The 27,582-nt window shown below is 37.4% G+C and overlaps 5 protein-coding genes across 5 annotated transcripts in view; 2 read left to right on the top strand and 3 right to left on the bottom strand.

Annotated features, from left to right (window-relative positions):
- The window catches only part of LOC105262173 (M-phase inducer phosphatase), a 532,660-nt gene that overhangs the window by 381,017 nt on the left and 124,061 nt on the right, over positions 1-27,582 (top strand). The gene's annotated exons all lie outside the window — the stretch shown is intronic.
- On the top strand, positions 5,451-6,323 carry LOC101897078 (seminase). The gene has a single exon (XM_005175013.3). It carries the CDS (start codon positions 5,490-5,492, stop codon positions 6,249-6,251), a length of 762 nt encoding a protein of 253 aa, XP_005175070.1. The 5' UTR covers positions 5,451-5,489; the 3' UTR covers positions 6,252-6,323.
- LOC109611702 (trypsin 5G1-like) lies at positions 9,255-10,144 on the bottom strand. Its single transcript, XM_020034857.2, has one exon. It carries the CDS (start codon positions 10,067-10,069, stop codon positions 9,299-9,301), a length of 771 nt encoding a protein of 256 aa, XP_019890416.2. The 5' UTR covers positions 10,070-10,144; the 3' UTR covers positions 9,255-9,298.
- LOC101897945 (seminase-like) lies at positions 17,556-18,404 on the bottom strand. Its single transcript, XM_020034841.2, has one exon. The coding sequence runs from the start codon at positions 18,366-18,368 to the stop codon at positions 17,565-17,567; it is 804 nt and encodes a 267-aa protein (XP_019890400.2). The 5' UTR covers positions 18,369-18,404; the 3' UTR covers positions 17,556-17,564.
- Positions 24,336-25,103, bottom strand: LOC131803772 (seminase-like). Its single transcript, XM_059125453.1, has one exon. The coding sequence runs from the start codon at positions 25,101-25,103 to the stop codon at positions 24,336-24,338; it is 768 nt and encodes a 255-aa protein (XP_058981436.1).

Here is a 27,582-nt window from a genome sequence, read left to right as displayed (position 1 = left end):
CTCCAATTCCCTTAAAATTTTACACAACCCAATATTTGTACTAAAACAAAATCTAGCGTAAAGATGGAATATGTAGGTCCACTCCTTCCGGTCCCTCCCCCCACAAGGGGCCAACATTTTAAATAATTTTATCTTTTATAAAATGCGGAATAATAATTCTATTTTCTTCCAATGTTTCACATCTCGATATTTTGGTTAACACCAGATCTCGTGTGAAGATGGAATATATCGGGTTACTCCTTGTAGTATCTTTACCACAAAGGGTCAACATTTTGAATAATTATATCTCTCATAGCATGTGAAATAAGTCAGTGATTCTATTCAAACTTGGTTTATCTAAATATAACTCAAATATCTGATAAGTATATGAAAATTATCGTCCCACTTCTACTGGTACCTCCCTGGTACGATTTTCATCGAACTTAGTATATCTAAATTTATGTTAACCAAAAATCCACTGGAATATTTTTTGGTTGTTGGTTAAACTATTGACTAACAATAATTACCATAGAATAAGTGTTCGATGTTCTGTTCTTAAAATTTTTAAAATCTGGTAGCTTGTACTTTGGCCAGATACGAAATGGGCAATATTGACCAACTTCACTATAAATGGTCAACAGTTTGAATAATCATAAAGCACGTCAAAATATATTTATATACATACAAATTGGCTGAGGGTATACATATGCTGACAAAACCGACCAATACTTTTTAACCTGTTTTAAACCCTAATACCACATTTGAGATTTCCAACTCAATTTCTTCATATTCTAAATTTACTACCATTTAGTATTTTCCCTACTTTTTAGTGCCTTATCAAATACAGCTCAGAAATGCCTTTGCTAAATTTTATCGAGATCGGTTCAGATTTGGATATAGCTCCCATATATAACTTCGTACGATTTACCTTTTATTGTGCACCAAACGTCTAATATTTGCCCAAATGGGATGGAATGTGGCACATATGACCGAATTGAGTCTAGAAGCTAGTACGCCAAATTTGGTGAAGTTCGGTTCAGATATAGCTATAACTCCCATATATATTGTTCATCCGATTTGTTGTATTTGTTACCCACAGCCGTAATATGCACTCTATCGTAACAACGATATTCAGGGAAATATATCAAATACAGCTCAGAAATACCTTTGCTAAATTTTATCGAGATCGATTCAGATTTGGATATAGCTCCCATATATATCTTTATCTGATTTCAAATTAATTTTGCACCGAATAGGCAATACAAGTCCGAATTTAAAAGATACAAATGCTTCGGCGTGTTTAGTCCTTTGAACTCTAAATTATAATTATAATCATAGGGTGTATGATTGAATTCTCCCATAAAAACTGTTAATTGTTATGTGGAGCTCAACTGAATTAGCAAAGTGGTGTAGGGTATCATAAAATCGGCCCCGCCCGATTTTAGGACTTTCTTTACTGGTTTTTAAATTCTAATAGTTATTTTTAGTACTTATTGTTCGAATTTCAAAACAAAAAGCGACACTCATTTTAAATGTCAGAATTCTAGCTCTTTTCGATGCGGGAGGGGTCAGATGAAGTGGGCCGAGAAATATTGGGATGTCCCATAAAGTATAAAGTATTCGTGATCACATTATTTGACATAGAGCCCCAAATTGGCAGAACAATTTGTATTGGTTGGTATTGAAAATAAAATATGTCGGTCCATGTTTTAGTGTTTTAACGGTACATCCTGAAATTCTGTATTTTGATGATGTCGGAACGTATAGGTCCACGTTTTGATATAGGCCCCCTTTATAACGGTACCTCCCGATATTCGGTAATTTGATGATTTTCGCTACATTTTTTCACGAATTTGTCTAAAAATTGGTATTTGTAGGTCATAATTAGTTCTAGCTCCGGTGTCAAAATATTGTATGTATGGGTCTACTTTTTTGTATATCCCCCACATAATGGTACCTCCGGCTATTCAGTATTTTAATAATTTTTGCCACATTTCCACAGATTTGTCCAAAAATTGGTATTTATAGATCTGTATGTTCTAGCTCCGGTGGTACAACATTGAATATTTTGGCGGAGTTTATTAAAAGTTCGACAAGGCAGAACTTAATGCCGATATCGGTAGAAATTTCTGAATCAATGAAATGAGTTGTAAGTTTGAATTCGTAACGCCAGCGCTATCATCATAATCAGTCTAGCCGTTCCTTAGTTATAAGCGTAATACTTACGGCATGCGATGACATGCAAATTTTTCGCTCATTTTCTGAGTTATACACTAAGAGTTTCAAATTTTTCCATTTGACAAGCCATTCTGGAACAATTCCACCCTAAATTCCCCGAAAATATATGGGAGGTATATCCAATTCTGAATCGATTTTCACTAATTTTGACGGATACATTTTAATCTTTTATATCAAATATCCTTGCTATAGAGTGCATGATATCACTTCGGAGAAGGATTATATTAAAATATATATCGGTGCTCGGAGTTCCACAAAATGGAAACGTACGTCCCATTATTTGCACAATAATCCTGAAATCGGATTAGGGATATATATAGGAGCTATATCAAAATCGATAATATTTGATAGACGTATTTTCGAGCAGTATCTGATCGCCGGTACCATATATCATTCTTGTCGAGTGCATATTACGAATGTGAGGGACTTAAACACCAAATCTGATGAGATGTATCTATGGGACATATCGATATATCTGAATCGATTTTCAGCAAATTTGATTCACTTGCTTCTAGACTGAATTCGGTCGGATGTGGCAAAATTCAAGTTGATTTCGACGGATATTGATCATTTGTGTACAATTAACACAAAATCGGTTGAAACTATATATGGGAGCTACATATAAATTTGAACCGATTCTTAGCATGTGACCTGTAGTTTGTTTACAAAAATACATGGACAGACGGACGGATATGCATAAATCGACTCAGAGTGTGATTATATGCAGATAATCAAAAGAAACTATGGGTCTATCTCGTTTCTTTTTGCCTGTTACAAACAAATGTACAAAAACCACCACCTGACCACCTTTTAGTGTAGGGTATAAAAACTTCAAATGCTGAATGTATATATCTGTCGGCAAACTGACCAATAATTTTTAACTTGTTTCAACAATGAGACAAAATTTATTCAGAGACATAGCTTATTTTGAGAATCTATGACCAAAAATGGTAGATTTTCCAGTTTTTTTTTTTTTTTTTTTGGCAACCATGCCAAGAACTTGTGGGCTCTGGAAGAACAGTTTTAATGGCAAAAATTCCCGTAGTATATTTTTTCTACCGTTGGTCGCACATGGTTAGAAAGAATATGCATCCATCATTTAGTTTACTTTTTTTTGAGGCATTAATATTGCATAAAACTTAAAATCGTCCTACCAGGAGACAGAAGAGTCATTTGTACCAAACTTTACCCATTTAGCTCAATTTATAGTCTCTATCAAATTATGACCAAAAAGGAGCTGTACTATACATGGACCGACTGAGTTTGGCTTAAATTCTAAACATCCTAGAAGTAAAACAAGTAAAAAAACATTAAGTTCGGCCGGGCCAAACTTTTAATACCGTCCACCATAGGGTAAAGGAAACATTAGAGCCCATTTAACCCACATATACCAATTTTTAGACATATTCATGGGGAAATGTACCAAAAATCGTCAAAATACCGAATATCGGCAATACTATATGGGGCAAAAACGTGGAGCTATACATACAGTGTTTCGCCAAAAGAGCTAGAACCCATTAAGACCAACAAATACCAATTTCTAGACAAATCCGCGAAGAAATGTGGAAAAACCATTAAAATGCCGAATATCGGGAGGTACCGTTATATGGGGGCTATACCAATTCGTAGAACTATAATTACAATGTTTCGCCACACGCACTAGGACCATTATGACCCACAAATACCAATTTTTAAACAAATCAGTGAAAAAATGTTGCAAAAAAAATTAAAATACCGAATATCGGGAGGTACCGTTATAGGGAGGTTATACCACATTGTAGAACTATAATTAATGTGAAAAAATGTGTCAAAAATCACCAAAATACCGAATATCGGGAGGTACCTTTATATGTCGGCTATACCAAAACGTGGACCTATACATGCAATGTTTTGCCACACACACAGGGAACCGTTATGACCTACAAATACCAATTTTCAGACGAATCCGTGAAAAAATGTGGCATAAATCATCAAAATACCGAATATCAGGAGGTACCGTTATATGGGGGCTATACCAAATCATGGACCCATACATGCAATGTTTCGCCACACGAACTAGGACCCATTATGACCTACAAATACCAATTTCTAGACAAAACCGCGAAGAAATGTGGCAAAAACCATTAAAATGCCGAATATCGGGAGGTACCGTTATATTGAGGTTATACCAAATCGTAGAACTTTAATTACAATGTTTCGCCACACGAACTAGGACCCATTATGACCTAGAAATACCAATTTTCAGACAAATCCATGAAAAAATGTGTCAAAAATCATCAAAATACCGAATATCGGGAGGTACCGTTATATGGCGGCTATATCAAAACGTGGACCTATACATGCAATGTTTTGCCACACGCACAGGGACCCGTTACGACCTAGAAATACCAATTTTCAAACAAATCCGTGAAAAAATGTGGCATAAATCATGAAAGTACCGAATATCGGGAGGTACCGTTACGTGGACCGATATATCTCATTTTCAATACCAACCAACCTAGACACAATACAAATTGTTCTGCTAAATTTTAACGCTCTACGTCAAATAATGTGGGCTGTTTCGTGATTTCAACAGACAGACGGATAGACAGACGGACAGACAGACAGAAGGGCATCTTTAAATCGACTTAGAATTTTATGCTGATTATGAATGTATATACTTTATGGGGTCTACGACGAATATTTAAGGATGTTACAAACGGAATGACAAAGTTAATATACCCTTCTTTCCAAGGTGGAGGGTATACCAAGTAAATGGAGTAGAATAAAAAATGTTTCGAAAGTAGTAGAAAAAAATTACAATTTTATTTTGACAGAACATATATGGCAAATGGCTACCAATTTACGCGATTTATTTAAAAAAAAATGTTTAGACATTGCAGACTATGTAAATATGTCGCAAAACATCTTGATACTTCACTCTTTTAATAACATCATAATTTAACAGATATTTGTTACGTGAATTCATTATTCTATTAGCCAACAATTTTTGGTATTTCCCAAGACCATCATAGATAGCAACAATAAAAACATAATCTAAACTTCTGAAATGTATAGCGTCTTAAAACAATTGAATCGCAATTATTTTGGCACTATTTGCTCAGTATATATTTTGATGGCAAATGCATAGATTAAATATTTTTCGAAACAGACTTTGAATCTAAATCCAATACAAAAGAATTGCGAGTACCAACCAATTTGAAAATAGCATATAAAAGCCTATGCAATTTCTGTAGACCACATTCAAAGACTTTCCTGAAGCATCGAATACAATGTACTCTCCGATTTGTTTGGCTCTGGGCCTTATGGCCGCCCTATTCACTGGTGGCAATGCCGACCTCGACAATACCCGCATTGTCGATGGCGATGTCATCCATGTGAGCCAGGCTCCCTACATCGTCCAGCTGAGAATTGGCAGTCAACCCTTCTGTGGTGGTACCTTGGTTCATCCTGAAATTGTGGTCACTGCCGCCCATTGTTTCGATGATCTTACCCCTGAATTGATGGCTCATTTGAAGATTGTTGGCGGTGCCAATACCAGAACCGATGAAGGTGTCCAACGCCGTGTTGTGTCCATGATCAAATCGGGTACCTACAACAAACAAACCCTGAACACCGATGTTGCCATCCTGAAGCTGGAAAGTCCTATGGTGGGAAAATTCATCAAGACCGTACCATTGTGCTCCGCTCCACCAGAGCAAGGTGATTTGATTCAAGTTTCCGGCTGGGGTCACACCTCGTTCAAGGGTGTTGGTTCTCATGATTTGCTTACAATTCGTGTTCCCACTATTAACCGTCAAACGTGTCAACGCTACTATGGCATCCCCATCACCAGCTACATGTTCTGTGCCAACGGTGGCAGCAAGGACTCTTGCCAAGGTGATTCTGGCGGCCCAGCTATTTTGTTCGGTGAACTTTGTGGTATTGTATCATTTGGTGCTGGTTGTGCTTCGGGTGCTCCTGGTGTCTACGCTGATGTCTACAATTTGCGCGAATTCATCAACAATGCCATGGATAGTTTGTTGAAGCAGTAAGAATGGGCGGAAGGGTTGTATGTAACTCTGTCGTTTCTTAACGAATAAATGATTTAATAAAAAGCAAAAAAAGTTGTTTTATTCCTTGAATATAACGCATTTTATGGCTGCAGATCTTATGAAAATGTATCCCCAGAAGGTTTTCTGGGGGTAGAAGATCTTAAAAGAGTATTCTTTAAATACTGAATCTCCTGGAGATAAATAAATTCTAATGACAATCCATAAATATAGTTTCCCACTGATATAAAGTCAAAAGGTCTACCGTATATGGTCCTGCTACAGCAACGACATCATCTACAGCTCTGGAGGTCTCTTATGTATAGAAGACCTTCTTCTTCTAACATGTGCAGATCTTTATTGAATACCTGCTAGGCGTCCCTCTCGAGGCTTTTTAGGGATAGAAAATATATTTAACGCCTTCTTTCAATAGAATTCTTTCTGGAGCCCTCTGTTGAAGGACTATTTGAGGACTTTAGTAACAGAAAAACGTTTTGAAATAGTCTAAGAATAGAAAAGGAAAACGGGTCGTCTATAGATTGAAAAAATTTTTGGGGTCCCAAAGTATATTCTACAAATAGAAGACCTTTACAAGGTCTTCGAGACCTTTCGAGGTCTAGACTCCGAACGGAGTGAAATAGGTGGGAAAAAAATCAAATTTCAATTGGTATTGAAAATTGACTGTATAGATTCACATTTCGGTATATAACTAGACTGGCAGCTTGTTGTTTTTTTTTTTGTTTTTGTAAACTTTGCGGCAATGGCTTGTGGCTTCGTAAATGGAGATATCGGTGCGCTCCTTCTGATATCTCCACCAAAACTGGTCAAATGCGGAAGAAGCATGGGACCTGAAAAATCTTGAATTTTCTATGAAGCATATCTAAAAGGACCTCATAACGTCTTTACACAAAATCCTTATGCCGATTTTTAAGAACATTTTTTTCTACGACTTCCTACTCGAAATACAGATAGTTCCTTAAATCCTCCACATATAGAAGACCCCATTTTCAACCCCTTTCAGATAACAGAATTTTTTTGAGAATTTCAAAACAAGAAGTTTTTTTTTTTTTTTTGGTTTTAAGCTCTTTCAAATCGCCTTCAGAGAGAAGACCGTCTTGAGTTCTTCTGCTGATTGAAATGTGTTTTTGAGCCTTTCTACGGATGAAAGGCCTATTAGAGATCCGGTTTTAGTTCATCTATAATTTTTGAGTTATTCGCTATATAAGAGACTTTTGGGAGAACGTCGTAGATGGCAGGCCTTTCTTTTAAATCCACTAAATGTAAAGGTCCCTGGGGTCCTCTACAGAATATTCTTTGAATTCTTCTCTGGGTATATGATCTTAACAACCTTCTTTAGATGGATGTTTTTTTATACCCTCAGCCATATGGCTAGAGAGGGTATATATCATTTATATATCGGTTTTAGACCCTAGGTCTCTTTGGGCCAAATCCGTTTCAGGACCTTTGGAGTCGATCTAGCGATGACCGTTCGTCTGTCTGGCTGGTGCTCACAATAATTCTCAGAGGGAGTGGTCCAAACTGATACATCGTGATATTATTATTAAACTTATAACAAGTTAGGAGATGGGCAATATCGGTCCACTCCTTCTGTTCGAAATTTTCAAAAACATATATTTTACTGCACAGAAAGAGAAAGTATAATCCGATTTTTCTCCGACTTTGAATATCCTAATATTTGTGTCAGTGCTAGGTCGGGTGCGAAAATTGACAATATCCGTCCACTCCATCTAGTACCTCCCCCACAAAGGGTCAACATTTTGACCTCTTATAAAATGCGATGTAAGAGTTCGATTATCTTCAAATTACACACATCCCAATATTTTTTTTAACCCAAGGTCTGGTGTGGATATGGAAAATATCGATCCACTCCTTCTGGTACATCCCCCACAAATGTTCAAAATTTTGAATATCCATGAAGCTCATAAAACGCGAAACTAGCATCTTATTCAGACTTGGCGCATTTCAATATTCCTATCAGCAAAAGATCTGTTATAAAGATGGTAGAGATCGGACCATTCCTTCTGGTACCTCTCCCACAAAGGGTCAAATTTTTGAAACACCAAAACGATCATAGAATCCCTGATAAGCATCCGGTTCTCTTCATATTTCGCACATTCCACTATTTCTCCAAATTAAGATCTGTTGTGAAGATGGGATATATCGGTCCACTCCTTCTGGTACCTGCCACACAAAAATAAATTGAATATTCATGAAGCCCATAAAACGTGAAATTAATATCCATTTCCATTCATTCTTGGCACGTCCCAAAATTTCTATCAACACAAGATCTGCTATAACGATGGTAAAGATCGGAGCATTCCTACTGGTACCTCGCCCGCGAAGGGTCGAAGTTTCGAATAACCAAAACAATTATAAAATCCGAAATAAGCATCTAATTCTCTTCAAATTAACATCCGATTCTATTCAGACTTGGCACATCTCAGTATTTCCATGAAAACATGATCTGTTATAAAGATTGTATATATCTGGCCATTTCCTCCGTCACCTCTCCCCAGGTATACATCTGTCGGCAAAACCGACTGATACTTTTTAACTTGTTTTTTTTTAAGATGGAGGTTTTCAGGTTCTCTAGACATTTGAGAGGTCCCCACAGATAAAAGAGGTCTTCCACATAAAGATTTTACAACTCATCTGCAGATCAAAATACCCTTAGCCAAATGACTACCGGGGCTAAAATAATATTGATACGGTCAAAATATGTCTACTCGAAATAAGTCTTGTCAAAATTTTATTCAGGAGATTTGGAGTCGATTTAGTTTCTCTCTCTCTCCTCTCTCTCTCTTTGCTCAAAGGGTGAATCCGGCTTTGTCCCCATTTTGTACATAGCAATATCTTGTATCGATCGGAGATGGATAATATCGGTCCTTCATTTTCGGAAAAATTCGTCCCACGTGTTACGTTTTATTCCATTTTTTTTGACCCACTGCTCCTCGTACAACCCATCTTCCCAAAACTCTCACAAAATTCTGATATTGCATTTCACTTTAAATACATTTTATTTTTGAATTTTACATTTTCAAATTTGCCTCAATAAAATCACGCACCAGATTCACGTTAATAAACACTCCGGCAGCATAATCTTCAGCACAACCATGACCCCATGAAATAATGCCACATAATTCGCCATCTCTGACGGCTGGTCCACCAGAATCTCCACTGCAGACATCCTCCTCCGAAGTCAAGGCGCAAAACATTGATTTATCCAGACCATAGGGGTCATGGGCCAATCTATAGGTGCAAGCGGCTTCAGATATAACATTCAGACGAACAGTATGTAAACTATCGGAGTTAAATTTATAATCTTTGGTGGGGGTATCCCATCCAGGGACATCGATTACATCTCCAGGCCTTATGGGTGCACCGCACAATGGGATTGTACGAACCCGATTCTCTTCAGTTATTGGTTCATTTAATTCCAAAACAGCCACATCCATATCGTAGGTTGTGGCATCATATTTAGGATGCAACGTTACCTTTACAACCTGTTTTTGAATTCCGATCTCCTTGGGAGTATTGGCTCCAGCCACAATTTTTACACCCTTGGTACTATTTTCATCAAAACAATGCGCGGCGGTCACCACATGTTTCGGCGTTACCAATGTGCCGCTACAGAAGTGAGTGTTTGTGGTATTCCTTAGCTGTACAATATAGGGGGCCTGTTCAATGGGAATACTGTAGCCATTTACCAGGCGCACCTTTGGCGGCCTCCACACAGCTTGAGTGGCTGAGCAGACGAGTAAGAGAACAGCCACAGAAAGCGATACTCCAAGTAAACGCATTTTCAAGCTCAAATAGAGAAATGAAGGTTCGTTATTTAGCGATTTGGGGGTTGTTGTTTTTCGATGCGAGTTCTATGCTATTCTGAATCCAAAACACCTGTGACTTCCCGTCAAAACACAAAAAAATATTCATTGTTTTATATTTTATGGCGAACTTTTATGTTGTTTGGAATAAATATTTAAGGGTATATAGAGAATTGAGTGGATCTGTAGGTACCCTACAATATATTTGTGTAAAAGTTAGGTCAGTTGCGAAAATTGAAAATATCGGTGAAAATATCTGTTAATTCTTCGACAAATTAAAAAAAAAAACAACGTTTAAATCCTGAAGCAGATATCAGACGAAGGAATTATGAAAATGGAACTATAGAAGGCGTTCTGAAAGTCTATATCTCTAAATATCCTACGAAAAAAGGCTAAGTACCACACACACCCCCCCCACCCTTGTCAAAACTTTTCGGAATTTTTCTAGTTCCTTTTGGGTATGGTAATGCTATGTAAGGCTAGCAAAAAATTGAACTAGAAAAAGAAGACACATTTATTGGCGTTTTGAAAGCGCTCTAAAACTGTATCTCCATCTTCCAAAATTTTATATACAGGGTGAGATAAAAAAAAAATGCAAAAGATTTCAGCTAAAAATGTGCACCTTCGGTTGGCCACCAGAACTCAAGCGCCGACCATGGTGATAGTGTGGGCCGCCAAAACAGCCAATGGTCGCTCTCAGCTCGTATTAATCGACCGTGGCATCAGAATAAATGCCGAATATTATCGCGAAAATATTCTGGAGGGAGATGTCGGGGTGTTTTACATAATTATCGCCTTGACGGCTTCAGCCATAATGCACCATTACATAGGGGTCGCTATTCTATGCGTCAGCTAGCGTCCCTTTGGAATTACCCATTTCTCTTGGAGAGTGGTAGGCTTCATTTCCCTCTTGGTAAGAGTTCGAGGACTATTTCACACCTCTGCTGCTCTATGGGACGCAGCACCCGGTTGAGAAATGCAACACCACATCGAGCCAAAGCTCTACCCGCGATTTGGATATAAACCACAAGCACCGCCTTGCACCCAAAACAGGGGCATCTCCATAGTCAGGCTAGATCAACAGATCTAGGGGCTCCTGACACCCACGGCACCAGAATAGTCTCCGGTCAGACTGCGTTGTCGAAACTTCTACCAGTTTTTGCTCCATACATCACGCGACTGGTCATCCAAATATTAAAGCCTTGGGCACGCAATCCAACAGGACTCAGCACCATCGCAGTGGCCACCCAAATTGGTTACAAAATCCTAATCCGTTCGACTTCGACTATTGTGTCTGGAGTATTTTGGAAAGCAAGGTTGGCACTAAAAAATATCAAAGTGTCGATCACCTCAAGCAAGCGCTTCGCCGGGAATGGGCCAAAATACCGCAGAACAACATTCGGTCAGCGTGTGACTGTTTCATTGGTCGTTTGAAGGCCATAATTCGTGCCAAAGGTGACCAATTCGAACAAATCTAAACTTATTCTAAAAATTGATGCTATTTCCGACATTTTTGGCTTTCATTCAATAAAACCTAAAAAATGTAAAAATTATGGCGTTTGACTTTGTTGCTGTTTTTATCTTACCCTGCAAAGGCTATAGTCGTGCGTGGCCGACCATCTGATGTCCTACAACACTATAATATATTGGAAAACCTCCTTAGATCCGAACACATTTTATTCGATTATTTGAAGTAATGCAATACTGTCCTGCACAAATATTCCCTTTGTTTTTACAAGGGATATATTCCTTATATTTACATTCTGTGTCGTGCTGATAGGTATCCAGGCTTCTGACCTATAGGGCTGGTCAGCCCCATGCTAAATTCCGGGACGATTGGTCTATAATTGCGACCTGTAGAGCAACTGTAAATCTGGAATTTTTTGTGCATTGGACCATTTCAACCCCTAAATATTGTGCAATCATCTCTAAAAACAATAGGCTTCTATTCTGACCCTAAACCCACCTACATTTTTAGTTTCGTGAGAATCGAGCCATAATTGCGACCTGTATAGTGCTTACAAATTAACATGGACAGACAGACGGACGTTCATAGCTATATCGACTCAGCCCGGCGAGATAGGAAGATCCATACATAGTTTCCTATGTCGGGAACCATTATTTCGAGGTGTTACATAATTTTTGACCCAGTCAAACGTATAATACCCCCAACACCTAGTGTTGTAGGATATGAAAACATGGAATAGGGGAACTTTCTGCCTCTCTACAGGTTACTTTACGATGTCAATTTTGGAAAGCTCTACAGAAGGATAAAACCCATTACTTATTTCACAACTTACTATTTACTGCAACTTATAGTGTTTTAGGGTATAAAGTGGTCGACCCATCCCGACTCTACCAATTTTACATTTAAATATGAAACAAAATATTCGGCTATGATGTTCTCGATCATAAAAACAATATTTTTTATTTAACCACACGAAATGCATTTCAAATATTTAAACAACTGCTTCTCAAAATAATCAAAATAATCTTCGCCGAAGTTACCGTTCCACATTGCAGTCTTTCAAACACCACCAAGAGGATGAGCATTAAATTATTTCTAATTTGTACATTTTTCCTAACCTCAGCTCTGGCGAGAAGGGCAACGAAAATTGGAACATCTCGGATTATCAATGGCGATATTATAGCAATTGACAAAGCCCCATATTTGGTACAACTTCGAAATGAGAAGGGTGAGACGTTTTGCAGTGGCACCCTGGTCGCCATGGACTTTGTGGTAAGTGCGGCTCATTGTTTCTTGGATCGTGATTATCAACACATCAATGTGGTTGCTGGAGCCAGTTCCCTCTCCGAGGAAGGTGTTTCACGAAGCATTGAAAAATTAACTCTGCATCCCGAATTCGATGCCACAAATCCCTTGGGCAACAATGTGGCGGTTTTGAAATTAAATTCGCCTCTTCCAAAGGGTCGCAACATACGCAACACTTATCTCTGCTCGGAACCTTTGCAATCTGGAGATTTATTGCAAATATCGGGATGGGATGAAATCTACGAAGATGATCCGGAACCAGAAAAAAATGTCCTCAGTACCATTCGTATTCCAGTTTTGGCCAAGGAGTTGTGCCCCAACGGGGGTGGTAAGAGTGAGAATATCCTGTGTGCCTTTGATGGTAATCATGATGTCTCTGAAATTGATGGTGGCGGCCCAGGGATTTTTGCTGGCGAACTATGTGGCATTGTTTCGCTGAACTCTGATGAGGGGGATGAAATTAAACCGGCCGTTTTTACCAATGTCATGAATGTCCTTGATTTTCTTAATGAGAGTCTGAAAGGTTAGATGACCAGCATTCCATAAATGAGAATAAAAGCATGAAAAAATGTTTGTTGTTGCTTTAATCTAAAAGATATTTTTTTGCTGTAATTAAGACATTAGAGGCCAATCGTGAAATTTATACCATTTTCTGATAGGAGGATTACTTTTGTGACCCTTTGTGGGGAGAATGATTGGACTGATATATTGCATCTTCGGACAAGATATTGATAGAAACAATAGCATGTGTCGAGTTTAAAAGGAACCGGAAACTTATTATTGTTTATATAGTTATTCAAAATTTTGACCCGTTGTGGGGAAGTTACAAGGGTAGATGTACGAAATTTTAAGATATTCGAACTCGAATTTTAACAATATTGGGATTTGCAAAGTTTGAACATAATTGGATGATATCTTCTTGTTTTATACGATCTATTGTTTTCATGGAAATTTACTACCTATTATGAGGGAGGTACCAAAAGGAGTGCACCGATATTGCCCATATCCGAACTCGATCCAAGTTTTAAAAAAATATTACGATGTACCAAGTTTGGATCAAATCGAGACAGCCAGGCAGAGGGACGGACGGACGCCTCTAGATCGACTCCAAATGTCCTCTGTAGTCATAAGGCTGAGGGTACAAATCAATCGATTTTCAAAAAAAAAAAATTGTTTGGCGGACTTTATCGAAGCCGTCTTCTTAAGGCACATGACGTATGGGACATCTTCGGAAAAAAAACCTATTAAATTTTTTTAGAAATAGCGGACTTAATATATGTTTATGAGGGGGCCTTTTTTTGTGTCTAAAGAGGACGTTCCGTAGACGCTCTGTAGTAGATTACATTTTCAAATGGGATCTATTACATATATTTTATAGCTTCCATATATTATATAGGAGAGAATATTTTATAGGTCTACTATACATAGAGCCCCTTCTATGGGCTGTTCATATACAAAGGGGCTTCTGTGACAATAAAATAGGTGGAGGATCTTTCCTTTTGTCTTTGGATCGGCTAAAGATATTTTTTTCGGTCTATAGAGGATATTCTATCTATAATATAAAAGACTAGTGAAATAATTGACTGATCGAGAATCAATGCCCAGACTAGAGAATGAATGAATGAATCTGGAATCTGGAAATTTTTCACGAATGTCAGTCTAGGTGCGTAGGTGTGTGATAAGTATGGTAATGGTACGAAAAGTACTAAAAAATGCTAAAAATATAATACTTTGAATGGATGAAACGGAATGAGCTAGAATTCCGAAATTTTGAATGAGAGTCACTGATGGAGTGCAGGATAAATGTACCAAAGGGTATTTGGAAATTCGAACTTTAAGGTTACGAAAAGTTCTAAAATGGGATTAAACTTCTAAAATGGTATAATTTGGTATTATATGAACGGATGGAGCTATAGACTTGACATTTGGTATGAGTATCAAGGTTGGAAAGTAAGTTCTGATATATGAAGGTGGTTTTGAAAATGTGTACTAAATGTTCGAAATGGTACTAAATTTGAAACAGTTTAGTTTAGGGTGAACGGATGAAACTGGAAATTTGAAATTTTCTATTGGGTAGCCTATTGGAGGTAGGTTTGTGATAAAGAGGTGGTTTGAGGCATGCGTACTGTAATTATACGAAAAGTACTAAATGGTACTAAATTTGGCGGTGAATGAAGGGATCGAGCTAAAATTCCGAAATTTGATATTGAAGTCTCCGTTGGTATGTGTAATTGAAATATGGTGATAATTGTACGAAAAGTACTGAATGGTACTATATGTGGTATTGGGTGAAGGTATGGAGATAAAATTATGAGATTTGATATTCAAATTATTGATGGTATCTGTGATTGAGATTTGGGGTTGATTTGGAAATGCGTCCTATATTTGTTCGAAAAGTAAATGGTACTATTAGGTGAAGGGATCAAATTACAATTGCGTCCTATATTTGTACGAAAAGTACTAAATTTTGATATTAGGTGAAATCATCGAGCTTAAATCCTTTAATTTGATATTGAGCTATCTGGGATTGAGATATGAAGATGGTTTGGAAATGCGTTTTATATTTGTACGAAAAGTACTAAATCTGGCGTTGGGTGACGGGATCGAGCTACAATCCTGAAATTTGATATTGAGGTCTCTTTTGGTATCTCGGATTGAGATATGGAGGTAGTTTGGAAATGCGTACCATGACTATACGAAAAGTACTAAATGGTACTAAATATTGGTGGATGGAACCGATCTACACCCCCGAAACTTGATATTTAAATTACTGGTGGTATTTGTGTTTGAGATTTGGCGATGATTTAAAATGCGTCCTATATTTGTACGAAAATAACTAAATGGTACTAAATTTGCCGTTGGGTAAAGGGGTCGAGCTACAATCCCGACATTTGATATCGATGTTGCCTTGGATTGAGATATGGAGGTAGTTTGGAAATGTGTACCATGATTATGGGAAAAGTACTAACTGGTACTAAATTTTATAATGAATAAAGGGATGGAGCTGAAATCCTGAAATTTGATATTGGGGTCTGTGTTGGTATCTGAAATTTGAGATATGGGGGTGATTTTGGAGATGTGTGCTATAGTTGCTTAAAAAGTACTAAATAGTACTAAATTTGTTACTCTGTAAAGGGATGGAGCTGGAATCCTGAAATTTGATATAGATGTCCCTGTTGGTGTGAGAAGGGGGTGATTTTAAAATAATTAATGACCGTACAAAATGCCACAAAATGTAACGTGGTGCCTCTTGGGTAGAAAGAAGGAGTGGTTTCAGACACACGTGGTATATCTATATGAAAAGTATGGTAATAAATTTGGGATTGGGTCTTAAGATAGAGCTCGAATTCTAAATTTTGTGGAGGCCACTGGAGATATATAGCCTTGATAGAAGGAGGTAGATTTGGGAATGATTGTTTGAAAAGTACTAATTGGTATCAAATTTGCCATTGAGTGAATGGATAGAACTTGAATCATGGAATTTGATATTGAGGTCCCTGTTAGCTTTTCGCGTTTACATAGGGAGACCTTGAAATAATTCTGGACAGAAGAAATAGGTGTGGGTCCATTGGGTTTGAAATGGTTTTACTAAAATCCTCCCCGGAAAACTTCAAAGAGAAAGATTTTGAAAGCTTTTTGGAGAAAAAAGTAAACATTTTCCAATTATTCTTTCCGAAAAAGAAAAAAACCTGAATAAAATATAAAACTTTGAAATTGTGAAAATGTTTGATGTTTGAGGTTTCGACAAAAAAAAAAAAAAAGTTGTCAAATCGGACAAATTGTACATTTTGAGTACTAAAGAGGCCTAACACGAACTGTTGAAACGGATGCACAATTTTAGCCTGGATTTTCGGTGACAAAGTAGCGGGCACTTGCTAGTCTTACATATGTCTTCTATGACTACAACACCTTCTTCTATAAATATTAGATCTGAAAGATATTGAAGTCTTCTAGTTAATAGATTGGCTTCTTTAAGGCATGTAGAGATGAAATGCCTGTTTAAAAAGTAGACAAAGGACTGGGCTTTTAAAGATTGATAATATTTCAAAGCCATTCTATTTTTAAAAGACCTTTGCAATACCTCTTATAGTTACAGGTCCTTTTACAGGTTGGATGAACTTTTATAGGTCCTTATATATGTTCTCTATACCTGAAATGTGTTCTCCTAGTCTTTTTTACATAGAAGTCATTTCTGTAAGCAGATAAATCCTTCTGGGTCTTCTAAAAGCGAATGACCAATATGGACCAAAATAGTACCAATGACTTATTTCTTCATTCATTTATTTGTGATTTGCGAGATTTAAATTCCTATCTCAGGTGTCGAAGACCTTTGGTGAATCAATAGAGAGTTGAGAAATAAAATCTCTCGGAACAGAATGGATAAATCGAGTAAGGCCTTACAATTGTCCAATAAAGTACTATTAAGTCACTTATTTTGTGCGGCTTTTGACTTACCCAGTTTGAAATTCCCATCCCTGGTATCTGAAGCTCAATATTTAGGTCAATAGGAATTTCAATGCTGAAATTTAAGAAATACTTCAGGATTTCTGAAATTTAAACCTAAACAATCCCTGAAATTAGAAACTATTTGATGATTTTAAAACACATTTTGGCAGAAGATGACAAATGAGGAATTTGAATTCTGAATTTTTAATAGTTTATTTTCATTAAATTCAAAAACATTACAAATGGACATAACTATTCTCCGATAACATTCAAAATAAAATCACGAACTTCATAGACGCTGGTATAAGCTCCCGGAAATTTTAGATCACTGCATGCCTTGCCGCCCAAGACAATACCACAAACTTGTCCATACGATATGGCTGGTCCTCCAGAATTATGTAAACAGGCATCATGATTCAAAATATTGCCACAAAACATGCTGCTGGTAATTGCCATTTCACCATTCGGAGCGTCACGAATGCAATCCATTTGTGAGAGAATTGGGAATCTATTGCTACGCAATTCCTCTCTCATCAGTGGCCCAATTAAATTTGGTCTCAACCATCCACTAATGGAAATAAAATCATTTGACTCCAAGGGAGCGTCACACAACTCGGTGTAGGGTTGGATGCGATCCCCCACCATGGCGGTTTCCAATTTCAGCACAGCCACATCATTGTGCCAATTTGAGGCATTATACAAAGGATGTTTGAAAACTTTGGATATTTTACGTTCTATACCCATATCCGATTTCTTTGTGGCTCCACCGACAACAGTTATCTCCGAGCCATCATATTCATCCAGACAATGAGCTGCCGTTAAGACATATTGGGGTCGTATTAATGTGCCGTCGCATATAACATCTCCAGAGCCAATTCTCAATTGCATGGTATAGGGGGCCTTGTAATAGGGTATGTAAACGGGATTATCATGCTTAATAACGGGTCTAATGATTTTGGCCAATTTCGAAATTATATCGTCATTTCCAGCTTGGACGTCACCAAAGAAGATAAATGCCATAGAAACAAAGAACAGTCTAGTTATTTTTGTAGACATTATTTGCTGATGTTTTGAAACGAACTGGAAAATTTTGTTGTTTTCAATATTAGCTTCGGTAGAAGACGTAACATTGCTACGTGTTATGGGAAAACACCTGTGTTTACCTTTTATCTGCAAAATAAAATTTCCAAATGTATGTCAATAATTTTGAGCGATCGATAATTGTTTCAGGTTTATTGTTTGAGACTCTTCTGGGATTAAATGTGCTTCTATGGAAACCAGAATTTTTACAGAAAAAGGCATGGCCTCTAAGAATTATTTTTATGGCGAATTTTGACCCTGTGTGTATGAGAGGTACATATGGTCGATATTATCCATTTTCGCAACTGACCTAGCACTCGCAAAACAATTTATGATATTTTCTTGTTTTATACCGGGAATTATTTTCTGTGGAATTTCCGAACTTTTTTTAGAGGGGAGGTACCAGAAGGAATGGACCAAAATTACCCATCTCCGAACTCGATCTAAGTTTGACAAAAATACTACAACGTATTATGTTTGCGAAAAGTCGGACACTCCCTTCGAGAGTTATTGTGCGTACCAGCCAGGCAAACAGATGGAGGAACAGACACCTCTAGAACGACTGTCCTGAAACAGATTTGGCCCACAGAGACCTAGGGTCTAAAATCGTTATTTCGATGAGGCTCGTTTTGGCCGTATCGAAAAATATATTCCCTCTGTGGGTTCTTGTTCCGATGGTGTCAAATATGGCTGGGTTTTTGGAAATTCACATTAGAATGATACGAATAGTACCAAAAGGAACTAAATAGGGTACCCTTTGTATTTGGGAACTATTAGAGTTAGAATTCTTAAATTTAGAATGAGGACCACTGATGGAGTGTTTGATGGATGAACCGAAGGGTTTTTGGAAATTCGCACTACATTTTGTACCATTTCGGGGTATAAAAAAGGAGTAAAGTAATTGACTGAATTATGGGTAACAGTCACTATTGGTCCAAAGGTGTCAGAAAAGGCTGCATATTTGAATAGTACGAAAAGTACCACAAGGAACTAAATAGGGTACCCTTTGTATTTGGCGAACTATTAGAGTTAGAATTCTTAAATTTAGAATACGGATCACTGATGGCGAATGTGATGGATGAACCAAAGTGTTTTTGGAAATTCGCACTATAACAGTACGAAAAGTAATAAAATGATATACCTCATATTGTACCATTTCGGACCATTAAAAACTTGAAATTTGGAATGGAAATCTACGTTGGGAGTAGGGTCGATGTAAGAAGGTAGTTTTGGAAGTGTGTACTGAACGATGCTAAATTTGGTACAATTTAAATTTGGAGGAACGGATGGAACTGAAATCCTGGAAATTTGCAATTAACATTACTGGCGGAGTGTAGGATGGGAATATGGAAGTAGTTTGCGAAATCTGTACATAAGTACGAAAAGTACTAAAACGTACTAAATTTGGTACAATTTCGAGTTTGGGTGAATCGATAGAGCTGGAATACTGAAATTTGAAAATAAAATTATTAGTGCATTATAGGACTGTGGTATGTAGGTAATTTATACCAAATGGTACTCAATTTGGTACCATTTAAATTTTTGGAGTAACAAATACAACAAATATTGTAGGATTGGAGAATGTAAGAAATTTTGGAAACTCGCACTTTTGTGTACTAAATGGTACTTAATTTGGTACAATTTAAAAATTTCGGGGGAACGGGGGAAGTTGAAATTCTGACAATTTGGAATATAATAACTTTTTGGATTGGAGTATGTAGGACATTTTCGATATTCGTACTTATGTGTACTAAATGGTACTAAATTTGGTACAATTTATTTTTATTTATTTATTGTTTTGTTACTTTTTTGTGGAACCGATAGTGTTGGAATTCTGAAATTTTGAAAATAAGATTTCTATGAGATTGTATGATGCAGATTGTTACGAAAATGTGTACTTATGTGTACTAAATGGTACCAATTTCGGTAAAAATTGACAATGTGGTGAAGCAATAGAGCTGGAATTCTGAAATTTGAAAATAAGATTTCTATTGGTCTGTATAATGTGTACTAAATGGTACCGAACTTGGTACAAATTGTAGTTGTGGAATGCTGGAATTCCGATAAAACTGAAATTCGTACTTATGTGTTCTGAATTTGGTACAGTTTGGATTTTTAACCTTAAAATTTGAAATTAAGATTACTGTTGGAGTGTAGGATTGCATTATTTTGAACCTATATAAATTCTGAAGTTTGGATTTTTTTTATCGAAGACTCTTTATGGGTAATCTCTATGACAAGGAGACCCTTTTACAGGTCTTCTATGGCTAAATGGCTCTTTACATATCTTCTATGGCTTAAAGACCCTTTACAGGCCTTCTATGACTAGAAGACGTTTTGCAGGTATTCTATGGCTGAAACACCTTCAACAGGTCTTCTATGGTTAGAAGACCTTTACAAGTCTTCTTTGGCTAGTAGAGTTCTTACAGATCTTCCATGGCTGGAAGACCTTTTATTGGACTTTTATATCTAGAAGACTCTTTACAGGTCTCCAATAACTAGAAAACCTTTTACAGGTCTTCCGTTTACAGGTCAGATATGGCTAGAAGACCGTTTACTGGTCTTCTATGACTAGAAGTCCCTTTACAGGACTTCTATAATTAGAAGACCTTTTGCAGGTCTTCAATGGCTAGGAAACCCTTAACAGGACTTCTTTGGCTAAAAATCTTTACAGATCTTCCATGGCTAGAAGACGTTTTAGAGGTCTTCAATAACTAATAACTAAACATTTGAAATTCGGTGTGAGAAGCAAGTCTGGGAAATAGGGTCTTATATGAACCCTGGTGGTTTTGGAGATGTGTAATACACTTATACGAAAGCTAATAAATGGTATAAATCAGACAGTGCTTAAAATCAAAAAATTGAGATTAGGGTTGAGTGGTGTTTTTGGAAATTCGTACAAAAAAGTATGAAAAGTACTAAATAGTTCTAAATTTGATGTTTATTTTAGAAACAGAACTGGAAATCTGAAATTTCAAGTTTAGATCACTTTTTGTGGGGTAGGGTTGATATATGGAGGTCGATTTGGAAATGTAATCCAAAATAGTACTAATTGATATTAAACTTGGGATTTTAGAAAGGAATAGAGCTGGAAATCGAAAATGAATGTGTATTGAAATTTGGGGTAAAAAATCTCTTAGCATAAATTCACTTAATATTAAAATCCTCCTTCCGCATACGACGCAGCGGGTATTTGCTAGCACATATATAAAATTTACCTAAAATCTAAAAAAATATGATTTTTTTCTCTCAGTCGCATTTAGAAGGGGTAGAAACTCGAAGTTTTGTGGATTGGTTAATAATAAGGCGGGATTTGAAAATTTGAACTAAAAATTCTAATTCTTTTTGAAGTAGAAATTTGCTATATATTTTTTGTGCTCCATTGCAAGAAAAAATCTCACCAGAACCTACAAATTCATTTAGAGAAAACATGTATACAAAAATTAGATTAAAATAATCCCCTACATCCAGATGCTGGAAGATATTATAATTAAATAATATTTAGTTTAAGTATTCATTTTAATTGGAACCAGCCACCAGATCGAGATCTTTAAAATAAACAATAAACATAACTTTTGTTACATTTTTTTACTTTTGTTCTTGTTGTTGTTTTTGTTATGGAATTCATATTTTATTTATTCATCCAAATAAACATAAGTCGAACATGGTGTTGTTTGCCTCTCCGCTGTTAAGCCCATAAAGCCGTCAATGAAAGGCAATAACCACAAAGTTAAGCAGCAGCATCAGCCGGGCAATGTTTGGTTTTGTTGGCTTATTTCGGCTTTGAGTGCCGCCAGCCGACAATGAAACCCACAAATTCTTTTTCGGAGCATTAAAAAAAAAGAAAACAGAGCGTCCGATGTCTTCTTGATATAGTGTTGGAATGGTGGGGGTTTACGCTCAAGCACAGGCATTTGCAAGGGGAACTTCAGGAACATACATACATACAAACAATCTACAAGAGCCGACTAACAACCAAGTGATCTGCACACAACAACTTCGCGTGTTAGTGTGCAATTTTTATTTATCATTTACGCAGAATATTAAATATTTGCAAGAAGATCTGTTGGTTGTTGATCCATCCGTACATCCGCCATCCTTCTATGCGTTTTGCCTGGTCGATTTGTTGTAGATCGTCGCAACACGTACGCAGCAACAATGTCTCTCAGCTCAGTTGACTTTGGCGTCCCGTTCAGACAATTGTCTTAATATTTATGCTTTGCCTGTTTCCGATTCCTTCCCCCGCAACAGTATTCGATGTTGTTGCAGTTGTGTTCTTTGGGTTTGGAAGCACTCATATTGGCGTGGGAATTTTTAGAACCGTCATATTTCGCTGGGTTGCATGACGAAAGCAGAGACAGAAACATATGATTTTTAGAATTAATCATTTCATTGATGAATATTTTAAAAGGAATATTTTTATAAGGCTGGAGAGCCCTTTATAGGCCTCTAAGGCTAAAAGACCTATTACAGAAAACCTGTAAAAACCTTTTACAAATCCTCTATGTCCAGAAGTCCTTTCGTAGGCCTTCTATAGCTAGAAGAGTTTTTAATAGACTTCTATGGCTAAAAGCCCTTGTTCAGGTCCTCTCAGCCTACAGAACCTTTACAGGTTCTATGGCTAGAAGAGCCTTTACAGGTCTTCTTGGGCTAAACGACCCTTTTCAGGTCTTCTATGGCTAAAAGACCCTTTACAGGACTTTTATGGTTAGAAGACTTTTTGCAGGTCTTCTATAGCTTTACAGATCATCTATAGTTAAATTACGCAACAGGTCTTCAAGTATTTTAAGGCCTGTAAGTTGTCCTCACACGTTAAAGGACCCCTTTCAAGTCTTCTTTGGCCAGAAAAACTTTTGCAGATCGTCTATGCCTAGAAAACCGGTCTTATATGGGCAGAAGATGTTTTGCCGCTCTTCTTTGGTCCTCTGTGCCGGAAGACCCTTAACAGATCTTCTGCGGCTGGAAGACCTTCTGCAGGTCGTCTATGTCTAGAAAAAAATTTTACAGGTCCTCTATGGCTAGAAGACTCTTTACAGTTCTTCGAAGGCTAGAGGACCATTTAAAGGGCTTCTAAGGCTAGAAGACCATTTACTGGTCTTCTATGGCTAGAAGAACCTTTACAAGTCTTTCATTGCTAGAAGACACTTTACAAGTCTTCTATAGCTAAAAGACCTTTTACAGGTCTCCTATGACTAAAATACCTTATGCAGATCTGCTACGGCCAAAAGACCCTTTACAGGTCTGCTATGGGTTGAAGGCCTTTTACACGACTTTTAGCCATAGAAGACCATTTACAGATCCTTTATACCATAGAAAACCTTTTACATGTCTTCTATGGCCAGATGGCCCTTTACAGGCCTTCGATGATTAGAAGACCCTTTACAGGTTTATTAAAGCTAAAAGACCCTTTACAGGTCCTCTAGGCCTAGAAGATACTCGGGAGATCTTTTAAGCCTAGAATACCCTTGAGAAGTTCTATAAGCTTAGAGGACCCTTTACAGGTTTTCTATGGCTACAAAACCTTTTACAGCTCTGCTATGGCTCGGACCCCTTTAACTGGTTTTCCATGCCTGTAAAGGGTCCTCTGGCCATAAGACCCTTTACAGATCTTCTATACCATAGAAGACCTTTTACATTTCTTCTATGACTATGGGAGAAATTCTAAGCCTAGAAGACCCTTAAGAGGTCCTCTAAGCCTAGAGGCCCCTTTACAGGTTTTCTATAGCTATAAGACCTTTTACAGTGCTCCTAAGGCTAGGACCCCTTTTACTGATTTCCCATGCCTTAAAGACCTTTTACATGTATTTTATGCCTAGAAGACCTATTGCCGATCATCTGTGGCTAGGAGACCTTTGTCATGTCTTCCGTGGCTGAACAATGTCTATCCTCTTAAAAATCCATTAAAAACATTTAATTTTACAAAATTTTTCAATCTCATTTCAATCACATATTTCTAACTGCATTTACAATAAAATCCTGAAAATGCCAAACACTCGTATAGACACCGGGAAATTGTGGTCGGGCACAACCTCTACCCCACGAAACGATGCCGCACAGTTCATTCCTAAAGACAGCTGGTCCACCGGAATCACCTTGACAGGCATCGCCCACACCCAATTCGGCCGCACAAATCATTGTATCCTTAATTCGATCCTCTCCATAAAGGGCCAAATAATTTCGCCGGCAAAAATTGCGATTCACCACCGGTACACGAACGCTGTGCGCGACAATACTGGGTTCCGACTGTTCATTAAGTTTTCCCCAACCAGAAATTAGAACACGATCTCTGGGTTTCAATTGCCGTGAACACAATGCAATTGGTTGTATAAATCTACCCAACATTGGGGCAACAAGTTTATAGATAACAATATCGGCCTCCGAACCCGTCACATTTCTATATCTGGGGTGTATTAGATACGAGGCTATTAAACGTTGCACACCTTCTCCATAGATACTTGTGGCGCCAGCCACGGCAACGGTATTCTCGAGAATTTCTTCACGAATACAATGAGCCGCCGAAACTACATGGGAATATGTCACCAATGTTCCGCCACAAAACAGATGACCATCTCTAAGGGTCCTCAGCTGCACCAGATATGGTGTGTTGGCGATATTCATTGGCATTCCACCCACAACACGACCTTGACATCGCACTTTGTTAAATAACAAGGCCAACACAAAATAGACCAAGATTTGTTTCCATTCAGCCATCTCTGACATCGAACTTCTAGTTGTCAAATAAACGTTAATCATGCCTAAGCTTGACTTTTATTTGAGTTCGTAAGTTTTTAGTTGTTATGTCACGAATCCAACTGTTTAAATAATTACAAGAATTTTTTTTGTGAACTATTGAAAAACATTTTACAAAATGATGACGAAATTAGCCACCTTGAATTGAGGCTGCGATGTAAGTGCGCGTATTTGGGCTACATCAAAACGTGTGACATAATTTTCGTACGAATGTTTATTTTTCTAAACTTCCGATACACGTGTCTTCTTCGAAACAAGATTTTCTATTTGAGTTTCTATCTTTTATTTACATTAAAGGTACATTTTAGGGGTTTGGGCAAAAATCTACCAGAAGGCAGCATTTTTGAATTGTGACGTCACAGACAATAATACTCTTCATCCAAAAGACATCTCAATTATCACTGTATATCAAAAAAAAAATTTGGTCAAAGTTAAAAAGCATCAGTCGATTTTGCCGAACGATGTATACCCCCAGCCTTGATTTATGATTATTCAAACTCTTGACCCTCGAAATCGAACATTTATATCCAATTTTATGCGAAATCATAAATTTATATAGCAAGTTGTAAAGAATCGCCGAATTGTTTGGCAAGTTATGACAGACATAAGTATTGAAAATTTTGACCCTTTGTAGTGAGGTACCAGATGGGGTTGGCAGATATATATCATCTTCACAACAGATCTTGCGTTATTTGAAATTTGAAGAGAGTTAGATTCTTATTTCGCTTTCTTTTAGCGTTTTGTTTTTCCATATCTTGAACCCTATGTGGGGAAGTACCAGAAGAAATGGACCGATCTCTAGATAGAAATGGTGTGATGTGCCAAGTCTGAATGGAATCGGATGTTAATTTCGCATTTTAGAAAATTTTTACCCGTTGTGGGTACCAGAAGGAGTGGACCGATATATCCCATGTTCACACCAGACCTTTCGTTAATAAAAATATTGTGATGTGTGTTTAATTTAAAAGAGAACCGGATGTCTATTTCGGATTTTAGGATCGCTTTTGTTATTTAAAACTTTGACTCTTTTGTGGGGGAGGTACCAGAAGGAGTGGACCGATCTCTACCAAACTTATAACAGATCTTGCGTTGATAGAAATAGTGAGACGTGCCAAGACTGAATGGAATCGAATGTAAATTTCGCATTTTGTGAAAATGTTGAGGATTTGTGGGGAGATACCGGAAGGAGTGGACCGATATATTACACCTTCACACCAGACCTTCGGTTAATATATAATATTGTGATGTGATCACATTTTATAAGAGTTATAATTATTCAAAATTTTGACTCTGATGGTGTGGGCCGATATTGTCCATTTTCGCACCTGAGGTGACACTGATGCAAATACTAGGATTTGCAAAGTTGGTACAACAGTGGGTAATCCTTTCTATTGCTGTGCAGTAAAATATTTTATTTATTTATTAATTATTATTATTTTTTTTTTTGAAATATCGACCTTTCGTGGGGGATTTACCAGAAAGAGGGGACCGACTTTCTCTATCTCTGAACTCGATCTAAATTTGGCAGTTATATTACAATGTACCAAGTTTGGCCAGCCAGCCAGAAAGCCACACGGACATCGCTAGATCGACTCCAAATGTCCTGAAACGGAGTTGGTTCAAACGTTTTGGCGTATCAAATGATATATAGAGGGTATATAGAAATATGGCTGAGGGTATAAAAAATGATGGTTCGCGTTGCCAGTTTTTGACATACCCAGAGGGGAAAATCTCAAGGCCTTGCCGAAGAGCAACTACGTAAAATAAGTATCACATTTAGAAAAAATTTGGTTCGCTTAGCCGATGTTGGACATACCTTTAACAGCATCAAATATAGAAAAACTTTGTTTCGAAATACAGAACAGAATCGGGTTGTCCGGCTTCAAAGACCCATATCTCGGTATCCATGAAATATGATAGCACATACCTAGCATTTCGGAACGGTTATATACAGGGTGAGGTGAAAAAACTGCAACCAACTTCAGAATGCTGTCATTTCTAAGCCACTCGTCCGACAGCTGTTAAAATTATCCAGAGACAGCTCATTATATTCTTTACAAGCGTACAAAAGAATTTTTCTAGAAAAAAGTTATTCGTCATGGAATTGAAGCGTGATAGCGTAATTTCTTTATATTTGGCTGGAAACGACAAGTGGCTACCGTTAGAGCACACATTTAAATGTGAATAAATCTTTTGTGTCCCGTACCATCGCTCATTACCGTGATCCTGGTAGCGTAGCCCGACGTCAAGGAAGTGGACGGGAGAAAACAGCAACATCAGCAGAAATGGTTATAAAAGTAAAGAAACGACTTGATCAAAACCCGCGTCGAAGTGGCCGAAAAATGACTCGTGAGCTGAACATATCGCAATATTATTCCATTCGGCAAATATTGAAAAATGAGCTCGGGGTAAAGCCATTGAAATTCTAAAAAGTGCAAGA

The sequence above is a fragment of the Musca domestica genome, unplaced genomic scaffold (assembly GCF_030504385.1).
Source record: "Musca domestica strain aabys unplaced genomic scaffold, Musca_domestica.polishedcontigs.V.1.1 33, whole genome shotgun sequence".
In the NCBI taxonomy this organism is placed as follows: domain Eukaryota; kingdom Metazoa; phylum Arthropoda; class Insecta; order Diptera; family Muscidae; genus Musca; species Musca domestica.
Note: the sequence above shows the minus strand (reverse complement) of the source record. Positions and strands in the feature narration are given on the sequence as shown.

Excerpts from the sequence above, each read along its gene's own strand:
- LOC109611702 (XM_020034857.2), bottom strand. The coding sequence starts at position 10,069 with ATGCGTTTACTTGGAGTATCGCTTTCTGTGGCTGTTCTCTTACTCGTC.
- LOC101897078 (XM_005175013.3), top strand. The coding sequence starts at position 5,490 with ATGTACTCTCCGATTTGTTTGGCTCTGGGCCTTATGGCCGCCCTATTC.
- LOC131803772 (XM_059125453.1), bottom strand. The coding sequence starts at position 25,103 with ATGGCTGAATGGAAACAAATCTTGGTCTATTTTGTGTTGGCCTTGTTA.
- LOC101897945 (XM_020034841.2), bottom strand. The coding sequence starts at position 18,368 with ATGTCTACAAAAATAACTAGACTGTTCTTTGTTTCTATGGCATTTATC.